The 27,750-nt window shown below is 34.9% G+C and overlaps 1 protein-coding gene across 2 annotated transcripts in view; it reads left to right on the top strand.

Moving 5' to 3' along the window:
* The window catches only part of AP3B1 (adaptor related protein complex 3 subunit beta 1), a 235,789-nt gene that overhangs the window by 132,705 nt on the left and 75,334 nt on the right, over positions 1-27,750 (top strand). For both annotated transcript variants that reach the window (XM_027552928.1, XM_027552929.1), the window contains 5 exons: positions 763-893; positions 6,135-6,243; positions 9,316-9,457; positions 12,828-12,975; positions 22,246-22,318. In XM_027552928.1, the coding sequence (XP_027408729.1) occupies positions 763-893; positions 6,135-6,243; positions 9,316-9,457; positions 12,828-12,975; positions 22,246-22,318 (603 nt within the window). The remainder of the gene's footprint in view (positions 1-762; positions 894-6,134; positions 6,244-9,315; positions 9,458-12,827; positions 12,976-22,245; positions 22,319-27,750) is intronic.

The raw sequence follows: 27,750 nt of genomic DNA, 5'->3' as shown, positions 1-27,750 counted from the left end.
GGCCTTATGTACCTAAATAATTTCAATGTTCTGACGTTTATTCTTACCAAATGATTTGACTGAACAATAGATAAAAGCTGTGTTGTTTTTGCAGACATTGACTTCATTTCTGGTTTAAATAGATAGCTTTGTTTAATAAGGGATATGTAATTCACCTTAATAGTGAGTTATTAAATATTCTGTGTACACTAACATAAGCTTTTCCAGAAAGAATTATTTCATAGAAGTATCCCTTTATATTTGTTTGCTTTTCAGACATGGAAATTGACTTATTTTCCCCAGCTTTTTAAAAGGAGTAACTTATCAGTTTCACAAGTAGCCATTACAGTGGGAATCGAATGATTATATACTTTGGTTTTCATATTGTTTCTCCTTTAATTGTTGTAAAGGGATAAAAAGCAGTTCAGTTTTGTAGTAAAACTATTAAAATTCTGAATGTGTTGGTGGCAAGACGTGTATATGGATTGTTTAACTGTGCTGTCATTCTTAATATTCACAGTAAAGTAATTTTTAGAGAAGCTACATATCAGAGCAACACCTCTAAACACACTGACTGATTAGCTTTTTTATTGACCATTATCGGGGAGATTATTGTAATCTATGGACTGAAATCAGTTTTTTTGACCTGTGAAGAGTTTCCTAGTTTATATTTATTCCTTGACATTTGAGGTAATATGCCAATTACCTTGAGCTCTGATTAGGATTGTTCTCTGTTATATGCAGCTCAGATTGTTTATTTTATATTTTCCTTTATTTTAATAGATAGGGATCATTTCCAGCTTGGCACTTTATCTCACACTCTCAACACCAAAGCAACTGGGTACCTGGAATTATCTAATTGGCCAGAGGTGGCGCCTGACCCATCAGTTCGAAATGTAGAAGTAATAGAGTTGGTAAGTTGACCTTTCTGAAATTAATTTTGTCAAGCAGTAGGAGATTCTAGGATAGCTGCTGTTTTGTATAAAAGTTTTTTTTGGGGGGGTGGTGAAAACTGAAAATTGTTCTGGTATTTCTAAATGTAATGTGTTAGATATATCTTGCTGCTGTGGGAACTAAATATTGTAGTATTCCTATGTCATTGTACATGTACTGTTCCTTTTCTTCAAGGAAATAGAGAATTGAATTCTCTGCATCAGTGCCACCCACATTTGTGATACTGCATTTGTAGCTGTGCAGATTCAATTTCTAAGGTATTTAGTTTCATTGAGTTGAGCTTTTCCCACTTAGTTTAGAGACTCATAAGCTTCCTGTCAATATTTTCCAAATCATTTTTGCTCTCTCTTCCAGAAAAACCATACAAAGTGTTCTTTTGGCTTTTCTGAGGAACCTTTTTCACATGAAGCCAAATATAAATAGGAAGCATTATGTACCAAAAATATCCTTGAACAAGGTCACAATTAATGAATAATATATTGCTTCACATTAAAAAAAAAGTCTCTGTATAAATACTTTTTTCCTAGGTCTTTATAACATGCTGGCCACTAAAATAAGGGAATTAATGTTCTTTCCTAATATTATCTCTTTCTTATATAAACAAGAAAAATAAAGAGAGGTCTTCTTATTGTCTTTAAAGATTATGTGAAAGATATCTGATATTTTTTTAAATAGAATTAATAAAAAGAACAATTATTTATTACATCCTGGGTGCCTTTCCAGTACAGCACATATATTGAACTAGGGTTCAGGTAACTAGTCTTTATCTATAATTCCTATGAGAAAGTCCGTTAATCTTCTTGCCTACTAACTTTTCCTTATACAATGGGGAAAAAACTGTCTTCCTTTAAATAGAAGAATTCCGTACCCACACTTGGCAGCTTGTAGGGTCTTAGTTCCCTGACCAGAGATTAAACGTGGGCCACAACAGTGAAAGTGCCAAGTCCTAACCTCTAGACTGCCAGGAAATTCTTGGGGCACAGCCATTTAATTTGACTGCTTTGAAAAGTATGTTTCTCTTAACTACTCAAACTTATCCGGCTTTGGAGTGTGGCCAGGGCAATAATAACCAGTAACTAACCCAGGTAGTGTTCTTTGATAATATTTTATAATCATTATTTGTTTAAACCTCATAATTATTATAAGTGATGGTGATTGTTATTCCCGTTTTGCAGATGACGAAACGAAGGTTCAGAGAACCTAAGTAAATTGCCCAAGTTCCCATAGCTAGTAAGTGATAGAATTGGAATACCACTTCATATCTGAGTCCACTGTTCACGCTCTTACTGCATTTTATTATGTAACATAATGAGAGGAAGCTTGAGGTTGTTGCAATTCTGGACTGTCCTTAGTATTTATTAGCACCACTGTTTTCAGGTTGTGACAAATTATCTCTATTTAGAGACAATTTTTTAAAATATAAAACTAACAAGTTCCATGTTTCTCCTTGCAACTAAGTTTGGTGATTTCTCCTCAAATATACATACTACTCTTAAGTATTCTTCAAAAAGATTGGCTTATTTATGAAACATTTGGTCAGATACTAGCATACAAAGAGAATGTTCTTTGTTGTAAGTAATACTCTCTCCTAATTTCTTTTGCCTGTTTGTTTTTATGTTTCTGTCCCTTTTCATTATTAGGTACGTAATGTTTTGGCCCAAGTAGAATCACCCTTTTATCCCACCCTACTTCTACCCTTATCCCTCCTCCTTGCTGCCCCAATCCACACACACACAAAAAAAGTTAAATAAAAATATCATCTCAGAAATTGATAGCAATGCCATGCAGTTTAATTTGGTCTCAGCAGTGTTCTTATATTGGCTGATAGATTGGCTGTTTGGCTGGCTTCTTCCATTTTCTTGTGCTCTTCTGAGCATTAACTACCTATAGGGACAGTACTTGAATAACCTATTTTCTTATATTCATTTCACCTGTCCATTTGAACAGAGACAGATTGATTTCTTTTTCATTTTGCTGACTACATTGTGGAAATTAATAATTGGTAACTTATTATGGAGAATAATTATAACTGATGGAACTTGGTTGGAAAAAACTCACTCTCCATTGATGCCATGTAGAAAACAGTTTCAATCTACTTGTCTCTGGACACATTGACTTGAAATTATACTATGAAGACTTAATTAAATATAAAAATAACATATATAGTTCTATTATCAAATTTGGCTGCAGTAGTGTAGAAAGTAATGTTCACATAATCTTTCTTGCCTTTCATTCTACCTCATCCCTCTCTAAAGTTGCATCAATGTATTTATGCACATAATATATGTGTGACTCTAGTCTTACTGTAAAGTCATCTTACAGGGTCATGTCTTATTACTATGAAATTTAACTTAGCAAGAATAACAGCCTAAGTTTAGACAATCTAATACTTTAATCAAAACAATATGGAACCTAGTCACACTGACACTAGAAGTCACTTTGCATTACACATTTCCAGGATATTAGCTACTATATATATTATGCCACTAGTAAATTTTCAAGATTCCTTGCAGTTTTTGTTTTTACTTGGTTCTAAAAGATCCTTTTCTCTCAGTTTTGCATATCAAGGGTATTTTGCTTTATAAACACATCTACTATCAATATTTTATCTTATATTGAAACTTTCAAATTAGTGCTGTTATTTTTTTTCCTCTTCTCTTTACTCTTTTATTTCCTTTGCTAAGAATGATACAATTATCATAGTCATAACATACCATAACAAAAATTAAAATACTTATTAGTCTTTACGCTTTAAAACCTTAAACTCCATGAATAGAGAATCCATGGCCCTGTCAAAATATTATGCCCCTCTGAGCATAGGCGCCTGCTTTTCTTTATATGATGACTTAGTCTTTTCCTGACAGCCATAGTCTAACTAATTTTTTTTTCATAAATTGACCTGACACACACTTTACTAGCCTGCAGAAAAATGTATTTGTTTGGATTTAAGAAAAATACGAACTTTACTGTTTATTAAATATAGGAGAACTTTGTTTATAGAATACTGTCTTTATTCATATCTGGAGGACAGAGCATTTTAAACATACATAAAAAGCAGTATTGTTGATCTTATGTTAGTATCTTACTCAAATATATTTGAGTAATTTTTGCTCATTTTTCTATTATTGTCCAGATAATAATTTTCCAGATTACTGAAGCTTACCTTTGTAAGCAACATATCTTAAGCCCATAAGCCCTCTACAGCAGTGGTTTTTAAACCTAGCTTTATACTATATTCATATGGATATCTTAAAACAAATCTGTCAGACCTGTACCAGACCAATCAGAATCTTGGGAAGTGGGTACCAAGTGTTAGCATTTTTAGCAGTAGTATTTTTATTATTGATATTAGTATTTTAAAAAAGTATTCTCAGGTGATTCTGACAGACATCCAGTGCTGAGAACCATTCTTGTATAAGAACCTCAGTCTTACTGTAAATTTCTTTACAACAAATGTTACCCTAGCAGACTGGCACATAGTGAAAACTCTGAAGTGTGATAAATAAATGCGTCTTAACTGTTCTTGACCTTTTAAAAAATACACATTTCTTGCCCTTTAAAAGAGAGTGTATGAAACATTTAACTTTTTCTTAATGAATCAAAATCACACTTATGAAAATAATTTATTTTACTTCAATACACTGTGTTAAAGTTTTTAAGGGTCTGTCACTCAACTGATAGTTTTTGTGCCAGACACATTTAAGATATAGCAGTGTACAAAATATTCAAATGTCTCTGATCTCCAGATGCTGATGTTTTGCAGGGATAGACTGACAATTACAATAAATATATAAATTGTATACAGTAGTATATTAGAAAATAATAAGTGCTATGACCAAAAAACAACAAAAAAAATTAGTGCAAAGGAAGATCAGCCTCCACAGGAGGTTGAAATTTTCGGTTGAGCGGTCCTCCCTGAGGTGGCACTTGTACAGAGTCTTGAAAGAAGTGAGGAAATGAGCCATGTGGTCATCTGGGGTGAGGGTGCTGGAAGTAGGATCACCTTTGGAGAAAGGCCTCAAGGAGCACGTCTGGGGTCTTTGAAGACCCTGTGATGAGTGGCTGGAGGGAAGTGGGCAAGAGGGAGAGCAGCAGCAGGAGTCAGGTAGCGCTGACGAGTTTTTATCGTAAGGGCTTCATTTGTTCTAAGTGAATGGGAAGCCTTTGCAGACCTTTTCAAAGAAAGAGGGGCTTGATTGGAATTAATAAAATCATTCTAGCTGCTGTTTTGAGCCAGCTTGGAGTGGGGGTGAAAGATGAAACTAGACACAAGATAGCCAGTTGGAGACTATTACGGTGATCCAAGAGGGGGGAGGCGGGCTCTGAGTAAGGTGGTGAAGGACCAAGGGGCCTATAGGTTTTCTTGGTGGATTAGATATCTAGGATATGACAAACACACAAATCAAGAATTACCCCAGGGTTCAGGTGGTTGAGATGGTACAGGCTATTTGTTGCCTACACTAGATGTTTTCTTTTTTTTAAAAACCTCAGTATCAAGGTAACTCAGCTGATAAAGACTCCACCTGCAATGCTGGGGAGACCCTGGTTTGATTCCTGGGTTGGGAAGATCTCCTGGAGAAGGGATCAGCTACCCACTCCTATATTCTTGGGCTTCCCTGGTGGCTCAGATGATAAAGAAGCCGCCTGCAATGCATGAGACCTGGGTTCAGTCGCTGGATTGGGAAGATCCCCTGGAGGAGGGCATGGCAACCCATTCCAGTATTCTTGTCTGGAGAATCTCCATGGACAGAGGAGCCTGGCAGGCTACATACAGTCCATGGGGTCACAAAGAATCAGACATGACTGAGCGACTAAGCACAGCACACAGAACATCAAGCTGTGAAATTGAATTTCTTACTGCTCTTACTACTTCTGCCTCTAATTGCCCTTATCTCTTCTAGACTGTCTTACTTTAGCTTAAATCTTCTATAGACCAATGAATACAAATGTATCTAAAATTATATGTTATATATAAGGTTGTGGATCTAAAATAATAGGCTCTGAGTGAGAGTTTATGTTTCTCTACTTAGGGGTAGTGGGAATCAGTCTTAATGCCAAGACTTTTCAGTGTTGCCTTTTCTACTGAGGCTTTAAACTTCCTTCTGGTTTCACAGAGTATTCCGAATGATTAAGTCTGCCTGAAGACTACATCCCTTTTGAGAATTCCTTGATATTTACATTTTTACTTTTTTTTAAATCAGGCAAAAGAATGGACCCCAGCAGGAAAAGCAAAGAAAGAGAATCCTGATAAGAAATTTTATTCCGAATCTGAGGAGGAAGAGGACTCTTCTGAGAGCAGCAGTGACAGTGGTGAGTCTTTAATTCATTGGAAAGCCTTGTTCACTGTGGCTTATAGGCCGTGCTCCCTGCAGAACGCGGAGGCCCAGAGCGTAACATTCAGCCAGCAGGTTTAGGTGAAGTGTACACGATTGAAACAATTCCTTTCATTTACATGTCAAAGTAATTTTGATACGTAAGTTTTCAAAGTAATTTCTAACCGCTTTTTATTTGACATTGCCTCTTAGACCCATAACTAAAAAATGACAGAATTGAAAAAAGAGCTCATGCTTTTCTGAATTCTAACCCACACTGCCTGGGATGTTCATTAACGTGTTGAAAAACATAAATTTACATTTGGCAAGGCTTTGTTTTCAGTATTTGACAAATTAGTCTGTGGTGTGTTATTTTCTGAAGTAATAAGCTGAAAAATGGGGAAAATTACTTCAATCCAAACAGCTAATGCTAAAAATATGGAATTTCAGGAATGACATAGACCATTGAGAAAGATATGTTGTGTAGTTAAGAGTGTCTCACAGATATTTGTCTCCATCCCATTTATTCACAAGCTCATGTTCTATTTAGAGTCTAACCTTTTTCAGTATGTATTTGAAATATTCCAGTAACATTATGGCTTTTCATGGCATTATCTGAACATGTATAGTAGGGATATTAAGAGTTCCCTTTTAGCTACCAGAAGAAGGAGAAAACTTTTCTTATTAGAAGATACCAGTTTTTTTCCCAATGAACACGTCTTCTTGAAGATAAACAAATTTCCTCAAAGATTTTTCTAACTTGAAAATTTAAATAAATGGTGCCTGAAATGAACTGGATCCAGATTTGGTTTGAACTCCCATATAAACATGAAAAGTAACTTACATGCTATAAGTTTTTTTTATTATTGTTTATAGCATAAGCCAGTTATCTAAGTTAACATGTATGTGTGCTTAACTTTGACTTCACAACAAATTCAAGACACCCTTAATCAACAGTTTTGTTTTCTAAAGTTTGGTAAAGGTAAATTTTGCTCTTTGTAAAAAGTCACAATGGGACTTGGCTTGATGGCTCAGTGGATGAGACTCCACCTGCCACTGCAGGGGACATGGGCTCGATCCCTGGTCTGGGAAGACCCCACATGTCTCGGACCCGGTATAAGGTCACGCGCCACAAGGGCTGAGCCTCCGTGCCGCAGCTACTGAAGCTGGTGCGCCACGGCAAGAAGCCCTTGTGCCGCAATGAAGGGGAGCCCCTCCTCGGCACAGCTCGAGAAGACCCGTGCAAGGCAGCAGAGGTCTAACACAGCCAAAAATAAACAAACAAAATGATAGATTTTTTTCTTTTCTTATGAAATGATAAAGAAGAAAATTTTAAAAGCTCAAGGCGATGAGTGCCTTACCATGTGGTAGTACTGTTGTGTTGTAATCACCTTTACGCATTTCAAATCATTTACTCTTCACAACAGCTCTGATGGAGCTTTGCTGAAAAAAAAAAAAAAGCCAAGACCCAGAGAGGTTGAATAACTGCTCAGTCTTACACCTTGGTATGTGTCAGGGCCAGGATTTTGAACATGGACGTTCCAGCTTGAAAACTCATGCTTATCACTCTAGGCTATTCCAAAAGAATACAGGCATTCCTAGCTTTTTGCTGTGTGATACATAAATTAATCTTCATAGAGTAGATACTACTATTTACCTATTAGAATACTATTTTAACTAGAGGTTATGTTCTTCCCTGGGGACACTTCATCAGATAGATCATAGGCCAAGATGGTTGGATGGCATCATCAACTCAAGGGACGTGAGTTTTTGCACACTCTGGGAGATAGTGAAGGACAGGGAAGCCTGGCATGCGACAGCCTATGGGGTCACAAAGAGTTGGATACAACTGAGTGAGTGAACAACAGCAACATATTCCTCCCTGAGGACACGTCATCAGATAGATCATAGGCTAGGAAAACAGTGTGTCCTCTTATCCAGGATACAACTCTGTACATGTCATCGTTTCAGCTACCAAAAAGTTATGCTTCCTGTTTAAAATACACAAAAACATGCTGTATATGGGGCTTCCCTGGTGGCTCAGAGGTTAAAGCGTCTGCCTGCAATGCGGGAGACCCGGGTTCGATCCCTGGGTGGGGAAGATCTCCTGGAGAAGGAAATGGCACCCCACTCCAGTACTCTTGCCTGGAGAATTCCATGGACGGAGGAGCCTGGTAGGCTATAGTCCACGGGGTCGCAAAGAGTCGGACACGACTGAGCGACTTCATTTTACTTCTTCAGTGAGCCCTAGTATGCCATAATTTATACAGAGAAGTTTTAACTTTGTAGTTCCTCAGTCTAACTTTATCATTTCTTTGACTTATGGAAAACTCTTACACTAGCTAAAGTAAGTACTTTTTGATTAGTGATTTTGCTTTGTTGCCTTTGAATTAAGGAAATTTTGAAGATGATTTGAACAGCTTTTTTCCCTCTCAAAATTTGTTCCTAAGATCAATAATCCCTTCTATTTCTTTAAATAAAATTTCCCATTATAAGTAGAGGAAATAAAATATTTCTTTATTCTTATATCATCCTCATTGTTCGTTCGCTCAGTCATGTCGGACTCTTTGCAACCCCATGGACTGCAGCACGCCAGGCTTCCCTGCCCTTCACCATCTCCCGGAGCTTGCTCAAACTCACGTCTATTGAGTCGGTGATGCCATCCAACCATCTTTCCCTCTGCTGTCCCCTTCTCCTCCTGCCTTCACTCTTTCCCATAATCAGGGCCTTTTCTGATGAGTCATCCTCATAATCAGTCTTTAAATAAAAAGTTTGCTGTAGCTAAGACATGTATGGGTTTGGGAAGCAATATATGCTCACATTGTTTTACTTGGTGGGTCTTTTCTATTCCTTCTCTGGGTATTGGAGCCCCACTGTGCTCACTCTGCTGCAGGGTTCTGGAGGTCTGAGTGACCAGACAGCAGATATAGAGACTATGGATCCAGTGGGGTCCACTATGTGAAAACTCAGCATCTCATTTCATTTGTGATGAATGTTGATACTTGCTTCTGTCCCTTGTATTTATTAAGTGGCTATAAATCAAAGAGCATCTGGTTATTTTTTTTTTCAGAGAGTGAGTCTGGAAGTGAAAGTGGGGAAGACGAGGAAGACGACCGCAGTGGGGACAGTGCTGAGGACTCGGGTGAGAGTGGGAGTGAGCCAGAGGCCGGGAAGGGAAGAGCGGCCACACGCTCCAGAGCCAGAGGGAGAGGGTGAGCTCTTGCCTTCACAAACATTCTGTGGTCTTTTCCCCTGCTCTAACACTGAGTGAAAAAATGAGTGTATGTTTATCTCTCCAAACAGGCTGTAAGTCTTTTAATATTAATTTAAAATACTGATTCACATTATTCTCCTACTTGTAATGCTCAGTTTCCATTTTGAACTTGAACAAATCTTGGGGTTACATTTTGAAAATTGGTGTAACCTTGGAAAGCCGAGTTAAGTGATCACGCAGTTGGTATGAAACACTTAATTACCTTTTGCAGCAATTTTGCTGAGAGTGAAAATTAAATCCTTCAACACTTTGCCATTATGTAACTAAGACAATTGATTTTTCTAAATAATGTTATATTAAAAAGATTATGATCCAAATATTAGAGTCAGGGGCTGTGAAGGAAGACGGTCATAAGGTATTTAAGTGTTAGCACTTTTTAAGATCTCCCATTATCAACAATATTATCATGTGTTAAAATGTCATTAAAATTTTGAGTAATTGGGGCTAATACCTTGGATTGTCTGAGTCTGTTTTCCCCACTGCTGTCAGAGAGTGGCCTCTGCAGACACGATGGCCCTTTCCCTGGGAGCCTGCTGCCCGCTCAGTTGATGAGCTTGTAGCCCAGCTCAGTCGTGGCTGACAGCACTGATTGGGGCGCAGTACGCTCTCTGCTCCTTTTATTACAGACAGTAATTAAAGCAGCTCGCCCTGCCACTTCCATAACAAACACAGCATAATGCCCTAATTATGACTTTATTAATTTAAGTCAGGATTTAATGATTTTAAAAGTGATTTATATTGTTTTTCCTGTTCAGAACAAATGAAATCTGTAGGTTAAATTAATACAGGCTTTTCATCATGCAAAGTTAAAAAGCTAGTTACCAGTAAATTCTTTTCATTAGATTAACATCTGAAACTCTAAGCAGTAAGGTAAACAATAATTACCCATCAAAATTGAGTGATGCATAATAAAATAACACTTTTACCTTTAAAATCTTATCTTAAAGGCTAGAAGCTAAGTATAGTCAGAATCATTCACTTGTTGCAGCAAGCCAGTTGCTTGGTTTGTAGTAGTCTTTTCTCAGAGAGAGGTTCTGTGCTTCTAGTTTAATATCAGAATATCTGTGATTTGTTGTTGTTCAGCCGCTAAGTCATGTCCGACTCTTTGTGACCCCGTGGACTCCAGTACTTCAGGCTTCCCTGTCCTTCACTGTCTCCCAGAGTCTGCTCAAACTCATATCCATCTGTGATTACTTAGTTTGTGAAGAATGTTATATTTCTTAGGAAGGCAAAGTTTTGTTCAGAGCACTAAGTGTCTTTTCTGATAGCAAAAGTCAATATGCTAGAAGCTTATAATCATAAATTGTGTTAGTTTCATTGTTTTTTTCTTCAGAAACAGGCTTTTTTAAACTCATGTTTGAATTTTTAGAAATTGTTTGTTATATAAAAGGAAATCTCAGATAAATTCTAAACCTTATATTTTAGGTATATGTTTTAACCACTAAATGGGAGATATAAATTGCCATTCTCTGATAGGGGAAGGAAAAAAAAAACACTTTTTAGTCATCAAATATAATTACATGTGCTCTGAGATGTTACCATGACTTCATTTTTAATAAACAGCAATCACGTATTTCCTGCACAAAAATCAGTTCAGGGAAATATCGATTCTTCCAGTTGCCTAACCACTCACCCTCCCCAGGTGTTTTTCTTCTTGACTCTTAGAATTTTTTAAAAAGCTTTGCCAGTATAACTATGTGATAATTTTTTAAAGCTAAAGAGCTCTAAGTATCTTCAAAACCACCCTTTAGTAGTCATAACTGCTGTGCTGTGCTTAGTTGCTCAGTCGTATCCAACTCTTGTGACCCTGTGAACTGTAACCTTCCAGGCTCCTCTGTTCTTGGAATTCTCCAGCCAAGAATACTGGAGTGGGTTGCCAGGCCCTCCTCCAGGGGATCTTCCCAACCAAGGGAGCAAACCCAGGTCTCCTGCACTGCAGACAGAGTCTTTACAATGTGAGCCACCAGGGAAGCCCAAGGAAACTAGAGTGGGTTGCCATGCCCTCCACCACGGGATCTTCCTGACCCAGGGATCAAACCCACGTCTCTTATGTTTCCTACATTGGCCTGTGGGTTCTTTAGCAGTAGCACTACCTGGGAAGAATGCGTTAAAACATCTGAATTAGATAATTGTTTATGAATTGCCTTATACTATCTGGCACAAGGTGGATTTTTAAAACAATATACACATACACGCACATATGATAAAGAGAAGTTAGACCTTCAAACTTGAGAAAATAAAAAAGATCACAAGCTCTCTCTTTTCCCCTGAGCGAACACTGTGTGTTATCTCTTCCTGGAGACCTTTTCCCCTTCCCTTCTTCCTGCCTTATTCCTCTTTCAACTTGTGTGTCTCTTCCTCTAGGAAGGGTCCCAGTCTTGGTCCGTTTTGTTGAGATGCTCCTTCAGGTATTCTCAGGACACAGTATATACTTTGTTACTCACTGTTTACCATGCTTTCTTGTCACTGCCAACTTAACTTCTCTGTATCTTCCAATGGACTGACTGTAGACTCTATAAAGGAGTAGAATGGAGATCATCTGTATCTTACTAACCACTGTTACTCTTTGCACCTAACATAGTGCCAGCTCATGGAGGGCAGTCAGTAAATATTTGTCAAGGGAGTGAGTGAACAAATGAACATCAGCACTTAGGTTTGATCATTGGGTATTTTAAAACTTTAGTATTTATCTGATTATCTGACATTTTTAGTAAAATTTAGTACATTAGAAGAATTCTCTTTTGAACTGCTTGATGTTTTCTCATATATATTAAAGGGTCACATTTGGGAACATATGTAAATCATTTTCTTGGGCAGAATAATCTATAAAATGCAAGTCTGTATTAGCAAAAGTAGATTATAAGTATTTAAATTTTTAATGAGTATTTTGAGATAGTATTTTAAAATCTGCCTAAGTATTTCTGAAGTTGTTAATGTCAGCACCTAATGTGTAGTCCTAGTAAATCAAACATTTAATTATTGTTTTCTACTTATGATGTCATTTAGTCTCATTTTATGATCTTTTGCACTTGAAGTGTGTGTGATATGGTTTAGTTTTGAATGGGTTCTGATTCATTTAGTTATAGATAATACTATCTTTATTATTATTTCATTAACATGTTTTGGAATTTTAAAACCATTTTTACTGTCTATACACTAAAAAGAAATGGTTCTCAGTGAAATACACTTCCCTAATAAAGATTTTGATTCATACGCAAAATGGAAAAATGGTAATACTTGTCATTTGATTTTTCAAACTACTTTTTAATGTAAGTATCTAATATTTCAAATTTTATTATTCTGATTAGTGATTCTAAAGATGTGGATAAGGAAAAAGAAAACTCTAAAACTTCAGAGTCTTCCAGTGGTGAATCTAGTTCAATAGAAGAGAGTTCTTCGGATTCTGAATCAGAATCGGAATCTGAAAGTGAATCTGAATCCAGAAAAGTTACTAAGGTAAGAGATTACACGTTTTTGTAACAGAAAGTAAATATTCTTTAGCCTTTTTGCAATTAAGAATAAATATTTCTAAAAATTTGTTTTGTTGAAAATCAAGAAAGCAGGGAAGGAATTTAATATGTCAGTGACAACTAAACACCATGTTCGTTCATCCACACCTGTGATTTTATTTTGATTTTTTTTTTTTTTTTTGGTATATTATTACTTCCCTCATAACTCAGTTCTGCAGAGAAGTTAGAAACTTTTTTAACTTCACGTTTTCCAACCACAATTAGAGACCTCAGTGTTCTGAGTATGACCTTTTTTGTCATTGGCTGTGATGTGACAAGGGAAGCTTTTGCCAGATGGGAAGTAAAGGGAACTTTGACTTCCCCTTTACTCAGTACTATTCCCTCACAGAAGTAGTACTGAGCAAAGAAATATAAGTGTACATGCTTCATAAGAAATTAAGACTAATATACTTTTTAAAAATATATCAGGCATTTTGGATAATAATTTTTAAAGGTTTAATTAAAGAGTATACATTCTTTAATAAAAATGCAGTAACATATATTTAAAAACAAATGCAAGAACCACTTGTGACAGTAGAATGATTATAGGGACTTCTCTGGTGGACCGGTGGTTAAGACTCCAGGCTTCCACTACAGGAGGCCTGGGTTTGATCCCTGCTCGGGGAACTAAGATCCTGCATGCTGCACTGTGCGGCTGAAAAAAAAGAGCAATTATGGTTTTTTAGTACAATATCTGTAGCACTAAACCTTGTCTGCTTAGCAGCAAAAACAAAAAAAATTGGAAAATGTAGTTTTTAATACAAAATTCAGACTTAATATATCCTTTTGATCTTTAATTATTATTCCCATCCTATAAATGGATCGTGGTGATGCTCAGTTTCAAATGCAGTGGTTTTTATGAATAAATGTATTATTCCATGTGTTTAAAATATAATCACATCTTACCTTTTATTGAATTCAGCTTTTTTTAAATGCACTATCTTTTTCATTTATTTGTTCTAGTAACATGAATTTCTTGAATAAATCATTTGAGTAGGCAAGTATGAAAATAAATTCATCAAAGTAATAATTGTCCTCCATCCAAGATTTATTGTTAAAGAATAACCATATTTTTGAAAAAGAATAAACGTGCTTTAAACATTGGCTAGTATTTGTCTGTCTCTAAATATTCTTAATTATAGAAAAACCTATTTTAAACCTGAATTTATATTTAAAATTTATGTCTCTATGTAGTATATAACATGGGATTTTATTTTTCAAAAATTCACATAAAATCTTTGAGATTTTTAGGTTTATTAATCTGGCCTCTTATAAACTTACTACTCAGTGAGTTGGATATCTTCTCATTTCCTGCTTATATTAAATTACAAAATGATCCTAAGATTTTATTCAAAATAAAAGAGCTTTAGAAACAGAGTTTTTCAAAATAACCAAGCAAGAAATTAAGAGTTGTCAAGTGGGTACAAGTGAGTTATTCTAATGAAGTTTTGTGAAAGTTGAAAAGTTGCAGACTTTAGTACCTTTTCAGCGTTGGACATTAGAATCCCACAGAGGTGCCCCAGGCCAGAGGTTCAGTTTATTTCTTCTCTGTCACTTCCAGTGATCAGATTAAATCACTTAGTAGTGGAAAATATTTTACTGTTGAACATCATTATGAAATTTCAAAGTAATGCAGTGATCCAAGACTCGAGAAATTCAGATTTTATTCACATTGTCGATAGTTTTTTGTCTGTGTGTTTTGCTTATATAGTTTATTTTCTATATATTGTAATGCCTTTCATGTCTGTAACAGGCAGATTATAGGATTGTTTGTTTTAATATGTATTCTCCACCTTGGAGCCACCATAACTTTTTTTTTTTTTTTAATTTCTTTCTGAGTGATTTGAAACATAGCATGCAATTACACGTGCACCAGTTTTCTAACAAAGGACAACACTGTAATTGTAGAAAAGTTCTCCTTGCACCGTCTTGTGGCTTCCACTCTAAATTATGAGTAATGGAGGCAGATGGTGGATGTTTTACCTTAATTTAGCATGACAGTATGTTAGTGCTAAAAATTCATATACCTTAAATCTGCAGCCCAGCTAAAGCTATACTTTTACTCTCTCAACCTTTTCTTTCATTTGGACAATGTATTTTAGAGATATTGAGCGTGAAAATGGGACCTTGGGGTACCTTGAATATATGGCTTTGAAAACAGTTCATTTTATGGAGATCCTGATGGGTATAGTGTTCTCCTTGTTGGAAGATAATATCTTTATGCTTCAGTTTCCTCATCTATAAAGTAGAAATGCTTTATACCTACTCTGCTTCTTTCAGTGCTATTATAAAAAAATCAGATGTGAAAGATCAATGTAAAGCCCTATATAAATATAAAACATCAGTGTTAACATTTTTAAACTTGAATATTAATTCTCTGAGAGACCAGTATTAGGGTTACAGAACACCAGTGCTAAAAGGAACCCATAATATTTTGTCACTCTTATGTCTCCTGCATTTTTCCAACTTTGTAAATACCTTTCTAGTTAGAAATTAATGGTCAGGTGTGACCCCTTATCTGAAGCCTCTGATCTCATCCACTGTCTGCAGAAGACTGACCTGCCATTCACTATGAGTATCTCCTACCTCTCTACTCTCTGACACACAATCTCAATTTACCCTCCTCCTTTATCCTTGAACGCAGCTCAGCGTAAGTGATCCCTATCCACTTAGCGTCCTGTTTCCTTTTGGGCTTGTTTAGTTGATGGTCTTCTACCTCCATTGCACCTTCAGTCTCTTTTTTTCCTTAGTTCCTCCTCCGCCAACGAAAGCATTCAGGTCTCTCCTTCTTTTAAAGACAGGAGAAGGGAATGGAAGAGAGAGACCAGAGTGTATGAGTGAGAGATTAGAAGAATAATCTAGATGTTCTCTAGCTACTACCTCTTAACCCAATTATTTCTTAATCCCATTTAAATTGATTTCTACCTCTTTTACTTCCTATAGATACTGCTCTCTGAAAAGGCAACCATGGTCTTACTCCAAAACCAGGAACCTTCTCTTAGTTTATCCTTCTCTGATCTTTTTATGACAATATCCCTACTACTTGAAACTCTCCTCATCCTTTTTCTTTTGACTTTTCTAACCCTTTAATTTTTTTATTTTTCACTTTTTACTCCTCTTCTGACACCCAAGTGTGAACATTGCTCCAAAGTTAGTGCTGCTCAGTTCACATTTTTTAAAAAATATTAATTGATGTGGGTTAATTTTAGTCCTTTATTTCCTCTCCATTTTACTGTTGTGAGACTTATTAACTCTAGTAACATCAGCTAAAACATTTCTCTGAATTACTTCTATGATAACATCTGTAAATTTTCTTACTCAAACCAGATTCTTAGACCTCTTAGGAGCTGCTGGTTTCCCAAACCTAATATACCCAGAGACATGATCTGTCATTTAGTACCAGCATGCTTTCTGTTCTCTGGGATTTGGAGCCCCACAGTTGTCTTTGACCCCTACTTCATCCCGTTTGTATGCCCTGTGGCCACGTCTTAAAGATTTTGTGTATTATTTCTCATACCTGTTTCTTCTTTCCCTGCCATCACCATTACAAGTCATGTCTTCCTTGTGTAGTCCATACACCACTGCCTTTGTCATCCTCAGACAGCTCCCCAACCCCAGTCCTTCCAGATAGCTGCCAGCTTACTGTCAAAGTCACCTATGATGATACCTCATTGTCTCTGAGTTCAGTGAACTCCTCAAGCTCAAAGGTCCAAACCCACCTTTCCAGTCTTAACCCCTCTTGTGTTCTAATCCCAATGGACTGTTCATGGCTCTCATGACATACAGTATCCTTTTCCATTCCTATGCCTTTGATCTTCTTTTTGTATCTTTTACCTTAATTATAGAAAATATAAGCTGAGGAGGAAAGTGGCCTTGTATCAAGGGTAGTTCCTCACTTCTAGATGAAAATGAGTGCATGGACTGAAGGATATTAATGACTAGAGGGTTTTACTCACATGAATGGTGTCGGGACAGTCAGGTGAGAATGGTGTAGGGCAGTAGGTGAGAACTGCTGTTAAATTGTGTCTGTTCCTAAGTGTTTGTCATTCAGCACCATACCCCTGCATTTCCATTAAACTCAAAACTGCTGGTGTCGGTTGGTTTGCTCTGGTGTCATGTTGGTTTGTTTCTCTTACTGATTGGGAGATGGACTCCACTGAAGTCAGATATTGTCAGTAAGAACCAAAGAAAATTATCTTTCTCTTCAGTTACAGTTATTTTGATGGGCAAGCATATTTTTTTTGTAGATGTTCTTTTCTGAACTAAATTTAATAAACATTTTAATTTTAGTCTAATCCTTTTATGAAATAAGTTGTGTTCAGCTGCTAAGTCACGTCTCACTCTTAGTGACCTCACAGCCTGTAGCATACCAGGCTCCTCTGTCCTTTACTATCTCCTGGAGTTTGTATAATACCTATAACAAAATTAGTTTTAATAGTTCTGTATCTTCAGTACTCTCACATATTTCACATGGTGTTTAGGAAAGATTTCTTTTTTACACAGAAGAGTGGAGAAAAAATTAGTAATACAGGCCATATTAAATCAGGAAGACATTCACATTTATATCACTTTATACCATGTTTTACTGATATAATTAAGTTATATTCTGCCTGTAGTTAAAGTTATGTGTTGAACAGATGGTAAAAATTTTATTTAAAATATATTTTTTAAGTTGCCAGGGTTTTTTTTTTCTTCATTGAACATGACTTCAGTGTTTTTCTTATCAGCCAATACGTTAGGAGATGGCAACCCACTCCAGTATTCTTGTCTGGGAAATCCTCTGGACAGAGGAGCCTGGCGGGCTACAGTCCATGGGGTCGCAAAGAGTCAGACACGACTGAGTGACTAACACATACTATAAGTTAGGGCATTCCCACTTACTGTAGTTGCTTCTGCCATCACCGTGCTCGTCCCACTGTTCATACCTGAACTGTGACTCAGTAGTTTTGATTATATCCTCGGTGTCTGTGCACCACCCGCTAAATAGTCAAATAAGCTGTGATTAAAATATAAAAATTTTAAGTCATAATGGTAATTTATTGTGAATAAGTTTATGTATTTCCATAAAAATATTAATAGTATTTTAATTATTTACTTTATATTAAGCATAATAATCTATCGATGGAAAATAGATATATTTAATATATTTGTACCTAATAGCATTTAATACTAAGAGCATTTCCATATTTGAATCAAAATTAAGGTTAATATGTTTACTAGCTTTAAGAAAAATAATACCATCTCTATATCCTAGCAGTGTTTAAGATGCTTTTGTCAGTGGTCTTTATCACATTTATAGAGATCTCACAAAGCTTTGTTAGTCTCTTTTTGAGAGGTGCAAAGAAGCTAATTAAATTTTTTTTATGCTCTTTGAACTGGTCACTGTCTTATGACTAGTGTTTAGATGTCAGTAAATATTGAGACATGCCTCAATAAAAGATCTACCATATGAAAGATTCTTGGGTATAAAGTAAATATGGGATGTAGTATGAACAGATTGTGGGTAAGAGTGAAAGGAACTATTTTCTGATTAGTTTTCTGCCCTATCTGTTAATAGGAAACAAGGTTTACTTGTGTTTTTCCAAGTATTTATGATTGTTGCAATTACATAACTTCTCTGAAGATGGTAGAATATTAGTTTTTACTCTGACACTTCAAAGGCTTGCCTCTTTCAATTTATGTCTTTTCCAGTTTAGTTCATATTTTAAGTTCTCCAGAACAGAAATAGCATTTCACTTCAATTGAGATCTTTAAATCAAAGTGAATGCCATTAAGCAATCTTTCTTATTGAAGTAGGTATAATCTAATAGGGAAGATTTGTTTAACAGTTTAGACTTCTTTTTAACTTGTATAGAAGTCTCAATTTTCTGGCAGTGTAATTTTGTTTTAAAGCAAAGAGTAAGTGTGAGCCTCAGATTTTTAAAATCAGATTTGTTAGATGACTTGAAGGCAAGAGAATCATTAAATTGTCTTTGGTTGGTAATTCTAACTGAAAATATTTCTTTTGGATACCTTGCCCTGTGAGGCTAGAAATAAGCCTTGAATTTTTGTTGCTTCCAAAGCATAATGTGGGTGTGACAAACTTATATTACCATTTATCCTGTTTTATAGTTTTAAATTTCAAACCTCTTTATAATGGTTTCCTGTTAGGAAGCGTATTTGATGCTTGTTGTGTTAGATCTTCTTTTTGCTTCCCTTTTTTTTTTTTTTTTTGGATCAGCATGAAGATAAACATGCATAATAGATTTTAAAAAATCCTTACAAGGTATATATTATTACGTTTTTTTGTCTGTATTCTTTGGAGCTTAATAAGTATTTCCAGGATCTTTTATTTATTATTTGAAATGAAATATGTTAAATAGAAATCAGTTTATTAACCCTGTTACTTTGTATTTCATTTTGAAAATGTTGATGTGTTGAGGTGTATAATCGAATACCATAGAAACAAATGGAGATTTGAGGATGATGAATTGATAAGTAGGTATTTTTGTAGTGAGATTTTAAGATCAGTTACTGTTGTCCTTATAAAAGTCTAATACAGTCACTCAGCTGTTAAAAACCTAATCCTCTATTTAAAAAAATATACAAAAACAAATTGTCTATCTTTCTGCCTGATCTCTTCTCAAGTACTAACACAATGGAAACAGTGGGTGATCTGTCAGTGTGTTTGGTTTGTCAATGATGGTTTTGTATAAATATTGGGAGGGTAAGAAATAAAATTCACACAGTAAAATATGATTTCGTCTGCCTTTTCTCTGCAGCTCCATGGCTCATGCTGCGGTGTGAAATTCTCATTTTACACACTTTGCAGGCGGAGCACATGAATTATGCATTGAGCAAGAAAAATCTCCTGCCTCAAGTCCTATATGCATTTACCCAGGTTCTGTCTCTATTACCAAGATGAATTGCAAATGGAGAAATGTTTGATGGAATGGGGCTCTTAACTTCTTTGTTTAGAATTCAGATTTTTATTTTTAAAGTAGATCCTTTAAGTATGAAAATGTTTTGAACTTACTATGGATTTTTTAAAATGAGAAATGAAATATAAGAGAGGAATGCCAAACACATCACGATGCTTTTTACAGCCTTGATTCGGAATGCAAGGCTTTTTCAATTCAGTAGAAATGACCGTTATCTATTGCTAATGTTGTATTTCAGTCAACAGTTATTTGCTGTACTCAGAAAGTCAATGAAATTCTGTCCTTTTGAGAGCCTTTTTTTCTTTTTCTTTTAGGCTTCTAATAAGAGACTATGCCAATTCCACATGCAGTTCTGTCCTGTGTTATATGTGACCTGATGTGTGTTTAATAGATATTGTTACACACTCTTAGCTGTGAAGTAGAAAATAAGGTATATAGACCTACCTCCAGATTTAACTTTGTCTTGATTTGATAGATTTCTAATTTTTCAGGTGGGGAGGTTACAGTTCCATAAAGACAGCCATGCACCATTGTAGGTTATAGGAAGCTACACCCATTGTGCTCAGCATGGCATTTTGATAAAGTCACATGGTGATAAGCTTTTTGTTCTATGTTCTTTCTTCACAGGAATGTTATTCTTGTTGAGATGGCATATTCATTCTGAATGTGTTTTTGTTACCTGCAACTTTCACATTTCAGCTTCAAAACTAACATTTCTTTTATTTTTCTTCCTCCAGTCCTAGCAATTGTTATTTATTTCAGGTGTGGAGAGAAGGACACATATTACTTGTTTTGTTTTTAAATAACAAAATTAAAAACCACCCAGATGATTTGGAGTTTTCAGTGGCAGAAATAAATATTTTGAAGAAAATCAATGCTGATGTTTCTGGCTAGTATTTTAATGTGTATTATTGTGTGATCCTTGAAAATAATTTTTCTAAGTATTGGTGGAAGGGGGCAAAAAAGCAAGATTTAAATCGTTTTAAAATGTTACCGGATATATTATGTGATACATTGCTCTTGTTCATGTATGTTCACTGCTATAAGAGCTCTAACACTATACAGACTTTAAATGTCAGTAGAGTACCTTTTGCTTTAGTGATACCTTTCTATAGTTAAAGGGCTATAGTGATACCTTTCTGTAGTTATAGGGCTACTTCAAAAATATTTGTAGTTACTTACATTAGCAATAAGATATAAACTCCTTTGGTGGCTTATAAGTAATCTGAAGGCAGGTACTAGACTGTGTCTGTCTTGGTTGTGTTACTTCCATTGCTTAGCACAGAATCTATTAAAAATTCTATACATATGTATGAATCAATGAATGACTGAATAGGTGGACAACAACATTTTGTCAAAAGCTTAAGTTTTGGCTTTCAACTTGTGAAGGTTTAATGTAAAGAAAGTATAAATTTAGGTAACCATGGCCCAAATAAATCTGTTTAACACCCTAATCCTTGTTGGTCTTTAACTGTTTATACTTCTACTCATTACTGTGCCTTTTTTTTTTCTCATGGTTACACATCTTTTCTGAATCTCTAAACAAACTGTGACTACCTTGAGGCTTAGGAATCTAATATATGGGTATCCACATTTCAAAAATATGATAGAATAAATAAGCAAATTTGAGGTGGGAGAAGCCCTAATTATGTATAGAAATATTGGAATACTTTACCCTCCCCAAAGGAAAAGAGAAAAGAAAGTAAATGAATTCTTTTCAACCCTAAAGAGCAAGAGCCTGAAAATATTTATTGTTTTTAATGAATATCTTTGGCAAAAGAAGTCTGATGCAAACCACTGTGGAAATGTAAAGTTGCTAGTACAGTGCCTGTTACAGACTGCCTCTCAAAAAGGCTGAGCTATCCCAAGCCCATTGACAGTATCAGAGCTAAACATGTATTATTTAAGCATTTCTTTTTCTTAAATCAACTTGTTTTAAAATTATGTTTGAGAATATTTGTACACTTTCTACCAAAGAGTCACATTAGATTTTTATGTTAGGAAAAAGTTGTCAGAATATAAAATAATTATTTACTTTTAAGTTTCCTTCTGAAGGTCCTTTATAATCTCTAAGTAAAAAATATTTTTAAAGTTTGCAAGGTGAAGAAGAAATATCATGCGCTAAGTGAAATTTTGATTCAAAAAAGCATTTCACATAACCATATACAAACTTAATTTGATTTTTTTCTGGAAGACTAAGCAAAGGGGGAAAATATGTTTGTTTTGAAATGTTAAGGACTATGTCATTGATTTTTAAGATAGAATATACAATAAATAAAATATTTATTATTTTATAGGAGAAAGAAAAAAAGACAAAGCAGGAGAGAAATCCTCTTACCAAAGATGTTTCACTTCTAGATCTAGATGATTGTAAGTATTGAAATTTAAATCTTTTCATCTGTGTTTAGCAGTAGTAGTTTTCATTTTTCTAGTACTTTTCATTTACATGTCTCAAAATAACATCTATTACAAAAGATTTATAGATATAAATAGACAAGGAAATATCAAAAATTGTTTCTATTAGTATTTTTTCCCATCTGTTCTGTATATCAGTTAGTTTTGTATCACCTAAATAAGTATAATTGGTCAAGTAAAATGCATCAAATTCATTTTAAGCTCTTTGGTTTTAGTGAATAATTATCCATATCTCAGAACTTCTACACTGTTAAATGTTGACTATGGGGATCAAGATATCTAACATAAGGATATAGGGAATTAGGGATGTAATTGGAAATGTAAAGGACATCACTGTTTTCTACTTGCCACACTTGGGGTGTGAACAGAAATAAGCACAAACCTTTTGGAATACAGTAAAATTTATATCTATCAATATTTTAACTGCAAAAAATCTTTGTGCACCAAATTTACTTCTAAGAAGTTAGAATCCTTTACAAAGATGTGTATTCATCTTCCTTTAAAGTCTCCTGAACTGTGAGAAAGACAGTAGCACTAACTTTGTGGGTAGGTGGATTTTGCACTAGAGGAAGAGTAACAGTAAGTGAGAGTCATTTTGCAGTATAGTTTTCCTGTGCCAGATGTGGGCTATGCATTTATGTCATATTGTCATAGAACTGTTCTATATATGTTGTTTACCTTGCCTATTTCTAATAGTCATGGCAAATCCTTACTGTAGAGAAAGTAAAATATATAATACTGAAAAATACATAACAGAGAAACTAAAAATAAAATTGGAACCAAATTTGAATAATTTCTCACTTACTGGCAAAGATGTTTAAAGTTTACATCATTTCGTACCTCTTGGCTAAGATTTTTAAAGCAACATCCAATAGTGTTAAGGTTTGGAGAAGAAGATACCATACATATGTTTTTCATAGGCATATAAATAAGTGCAGTTTTTTGAGGTCATTTGAGCAATATCTGTCAAGATATTAAATTCCACACACTTTTTGACCTAGCATTTCTTTTCTAGGAATTTATCCTGTAGATAAACTAGCAAAATCAGATTCTTATTCCATCCTTGTTTTAGACTCTTTAACCTAGTGGCTTAATTTTACACTAAATGTCCATATTCCTTTAGTGCTCTGACTCCTGCCTACCTGTTATCCACACTGTTCCTCTGCATTTCTGAAATATGCCAGGCTCCTTCCTGCCAAGGGCCCTTGCCAAGAACACCTCTTCCTGATCTTCTGATGGCAAGCTGCTGTTTATCTTTCAGATCTCAGCTTAAAGATCACCTTCTCTTACATACTTATTGAATCATTCTTGATGGTCTTCATGACATTTTTCACTATCTGAAATTATCTTAAATATTTTTTTTGTATTGTTTATTGTCTGTCTTGCTCACTGTTATTCTTAGCACCTAGAACAACTCCCAGGAAATAGTGGGAACCAGTAACTATTTGTTGAATTAATAAAATGTAGAAAAGTATATAGAAATTTCACTGCAGCATTATTTTTACAGCCCAGTTCTGAAAATAAATGAAATGTCTACCAATAGTGTGATATAACCATTAAGAAAAGTGAAGCACCTTTTTAATATGCTAGTTTATGTCATATATATGAAACATTATAAGTTCAAAAAGATACATGTAGAGTATCACTCTTCTGTTAAAAAAAAAAAAAGTAAAAGAAGAACTATATCCTGCAGACAAATACAAATATGATTATACATTGTATATTTCTGGAAGGCTACATAAGATATGCTTAACAATGTTAGCTCTGAACCCTATGGGATATAAGAATGACCTAGAGACAGAGGAGAGGGGGAAAAAAAACCAACTTATTTTGTATCTCTCTGAGACAATGAATGTTTTACATTTATTTGTAAAGTTTTAAGTTTTAAACTGTAAAAGAACAACAGTCAGACCTTTAAAAAGGAATTAAGAGACAATGTTACAAGGTATTAGAGTGTACTCATTCCTTTTCTCCTTACATTTGACTCTGGATTTTCTGGCAGCTAAGGAGAAAAGAGAAACCTATAAAATGATACAATTTCTATTATTACTTTTTAAAGCTTTTTAAAAAGTATATAGAAATAAAGATTTTCTTAAATACTAAGTTTTAAGAATTTAAATGTAAGGTTTTTTTAAGGGAAATTTCATCCCAACTTACATTTAACTCAACCTAGGAGCTATTTCTGTTTGTTTTTAATATCCAGTAATTATTCATTTAAAAATTTTTATATATTAAAAGTTGTACTGAGATTTTGAAACATAACTTTGATCAGAAGAACAACTGTCTAATTATTAAATATCCTTTATTAAAGAAAGTGTTCTGTAGAAAGTTTTGAAAAGAAAATGGGTTAGCATTCTGACAAATCAGTTCAGCATCTTTTCATAGGCAAAACCTTTTTCCTCCAAATTGGAGATTTGAGATACTGTTTTATTATTTGCCTCTTTCTCTCTTTATCATTCACATTTCTTTCTTTACCATAAATATTCATGAACAACTTTTAAGACTGTAAGGTTATTCTTTATACTGTAAATTTCCTGTTGTTGGAAATAAAACTTATTTAATTAACTGTTTCCATTTCTTGCTGTCTTAATCAGTGAAGCTATATGCATCTTTGTAAGTACGTTATTGCATTGTCTCCATGACTATATCCTTAAGATAAATTCCCAGGAATAGAATTACCAGGACAAAAGCTGTGAAGAATTCTACTGTCTAAAATTGCCTTCCACAGAGTTGGTACCAACTTACATAGTAGTATTATGAGAGTGCCAGATTCCTTTTACCCTGGTTTACCAGTGCTGGGTTTTGTATTTAAAAATCGCCTTTGCCAGTTTGATAGGTGGAAATGGTATCTCATTTTAATTTGTATGCCTTTAAAAAAAAAAGAACTATAGAGTCATTTTATTTCTTACTCATTAATTCACCATAGTCAGCTGCCTGCAGAATCCTATTAAACTTTATTTATCCTAATAAACTTTCAGTGCCAGCTTCCATCTTGCCAGACCTGTAAACAGATGTGTAATCATTTCTTTAATGCCAGAACCTCAGTCTTCTGAAATGATACTAAAAGCTTATATTTTTTCTTGTAAGAGTCAAGCTTACCTGTGGTATGAATTGTTCTTCTCTGTCTTTAGCCAAGCTGTAATTAAAATCAGAGGCTATTTCATACTCAGTTTTTTATTTCTTACATGGTCATCTAATATTTTGGATTGGATGGATAGACAAACAAATGGACAAACATGCCCTTAGAGCCCACTGGAAAAGCTACATGTTGGATGGAAAGGCAACACATTTTGATTCATATTAGAAGAACCAATTTCTAGTCCTACAGTGGTTCTTAGAACCCATTCACTTGTTTTATGATCTTGCAAGTTTTAATCTCCGTATGCTTCATTTTACAGTGTCTTTATATAAATGCCCCTTCTGCCTATTTGTACCATTATCTTACTTCAGTCCTCATCATATCGTGCCTAAAGTACTGTAAATTCTTCCTCACTGCCAACCTGAGTGCTCTTTACATGTCTTCAGTCTGTCTCTTACACTAGCCTCTGACTAATTATTATGCAGCACCATGTATCTTACTACTCCTCTTTCTGGTAGATTTTTAATAGTTCTCTTTGATTTATAGGATAAATCCAATCCCCTGAGCTTTTCATTCCCACCTCTCAGCCTTTGTTTACATCATCTCATTCAGTAACTAACCAGCTTCTTCTTTTCCTCTTAATTTGAATTCTACCCTTAATTTAAAACTGGGCTTCATTCCCTCCTCCTCACCAAGCCTTCTCTTACCACTCTATCCCCCATTGATCCTTTTTTTTTTTTACAATTCCCTATGGCACTTGCTAATTGTTAGTGGTTTTTGACGTATGACTAAGGAAGGGTGGAGGTGTTATAGCAGTGCTTCACACTAAGAGCACACTCCTTTAAGAGTGCAGGGGAGCAGCTGAGGGGCTCCACTCCCTCCTCCACCCAGCCTCCACGCTGCTTTTTCTCTTGGGCATGTTGAGATTTTCAGATTTTCTTTTTGAAATTTTTCTTCTTTTGGCAATATAATTTATTGACTATACTGTTACTTTTTTTTTTTTGGTCTTCAAGCATGTATATCTTTTTTTCTCAGTTGGGTTTTAAGTTTCTTGAAGACAGGGACCATATCTTGAACTTTTTTGCCTCTCACTTGCTCCATTGTTCAAAAAATACTTATTGATAATTTTATGAATTAATATTTGTTCTGCCTAACTTACAAGATATTGTGAGACTAAAGTGAGAAAAAGATGCTTGAAAAGTGATGCCACGTGAAGTAAATGTTACTTCCTTTATAGTGTTGTTGTAGAGTGAGAACTTGTTGGAAGCTAAAACTTTTTCCACATTTGAATTTATTTCATTCAACAAACAGTTGAACAATGACTAAGTACTTAAAATTAATGTGTCAGAGTCCACTCACACAGACCAGGAGAAATGAAAACGTTTAAAGACACACATTTGTATTGCAAGAGAAGTATAGTTGTAGAAGTGTATCCAAGTATACCTGTAGAACAAGGAAGACACACACAAACTGTGTTTCAGTGAGTCTAGTTGTGCCTTCCCCCTCAGTGATATCTTAATGGATACAGATTGCAAGGCGAACAAGGCAGAGAAGTACCTTTAGGCCAAGGGCATAGAATATACAACGTTCAAAGACATGAAACAAGATCTTGGAAACTTACTTGGTAGAGCTAAAACATAGGAATGACTGATGAAATTGGAGCTAAGCTAGACCTGCCTAGTATGGTAGCCACTGGCCACATAGCTATTTAAATTCAATTAAATTTTGAAATGCAGTTCTTTGATCACACTAGCCACCTTTCAGGAGTGCAGTTGGTATACAGGCTAATGACCGTCATGTTGGCCATTACAGTTACAGAACATTTCCATCATCTCAGAAAGTTCCATTAGACAGTGCAGAGCTAGACCGTAGAAGACCTTGCACATTTAATTAAGGAGTTGGACTTTGTTTTTGTAGATAATTTTAAATCTTTGAAGAGTTTTAAGCATGACAGTGACGTGATCAAATTTGTGTTTAAAAAAGATTTTCAAATTTTTTTATTGATAGAATCAAATATTTCTATCTAGCTCATAGCTTTTGCTGACAAAGTATAATTAGAAGTGAATTAGGTAGTCTGGGCCCCTTATAATTATTACAGTGGAAAATAAAATAGAGAAAAGATTTAATAAACACTCTTTTAAGGCTTATAACCCAACTGGAAAACTCTCTTGAGAGGTGTTGTTATCCTTTACATTAGTCTGAAAAAATGTTCCTTTACCTTTTTCTTTTAGTTAAGTTACTGGGTGATTAATGTTAGTGATAATGTTAGGAGATTAAAATTTTCAAAAAGTATTACTCAAGGTATTTA

This window comes from Bos indicus x Bos taurus, chromosome 10 (genome assembly GCF_003369695.1).
Source record: "Bos indicus x Bos taurus breed Angus x Brahman F1 hybrid chromosome 10, Bos_hybrid_MaternalHap_v2.0, whole genome shotgun sequence".
Taxonomy (NCBI): Eukaryota; Metazoa; Chordata; class Mammalia; order Artiodactyla; family Bovidae; genus Bos; species Bos indicus x Bos taurus.
This window is presented reverse-complemented; position numbering and strand designations above follow the sequence as displayed.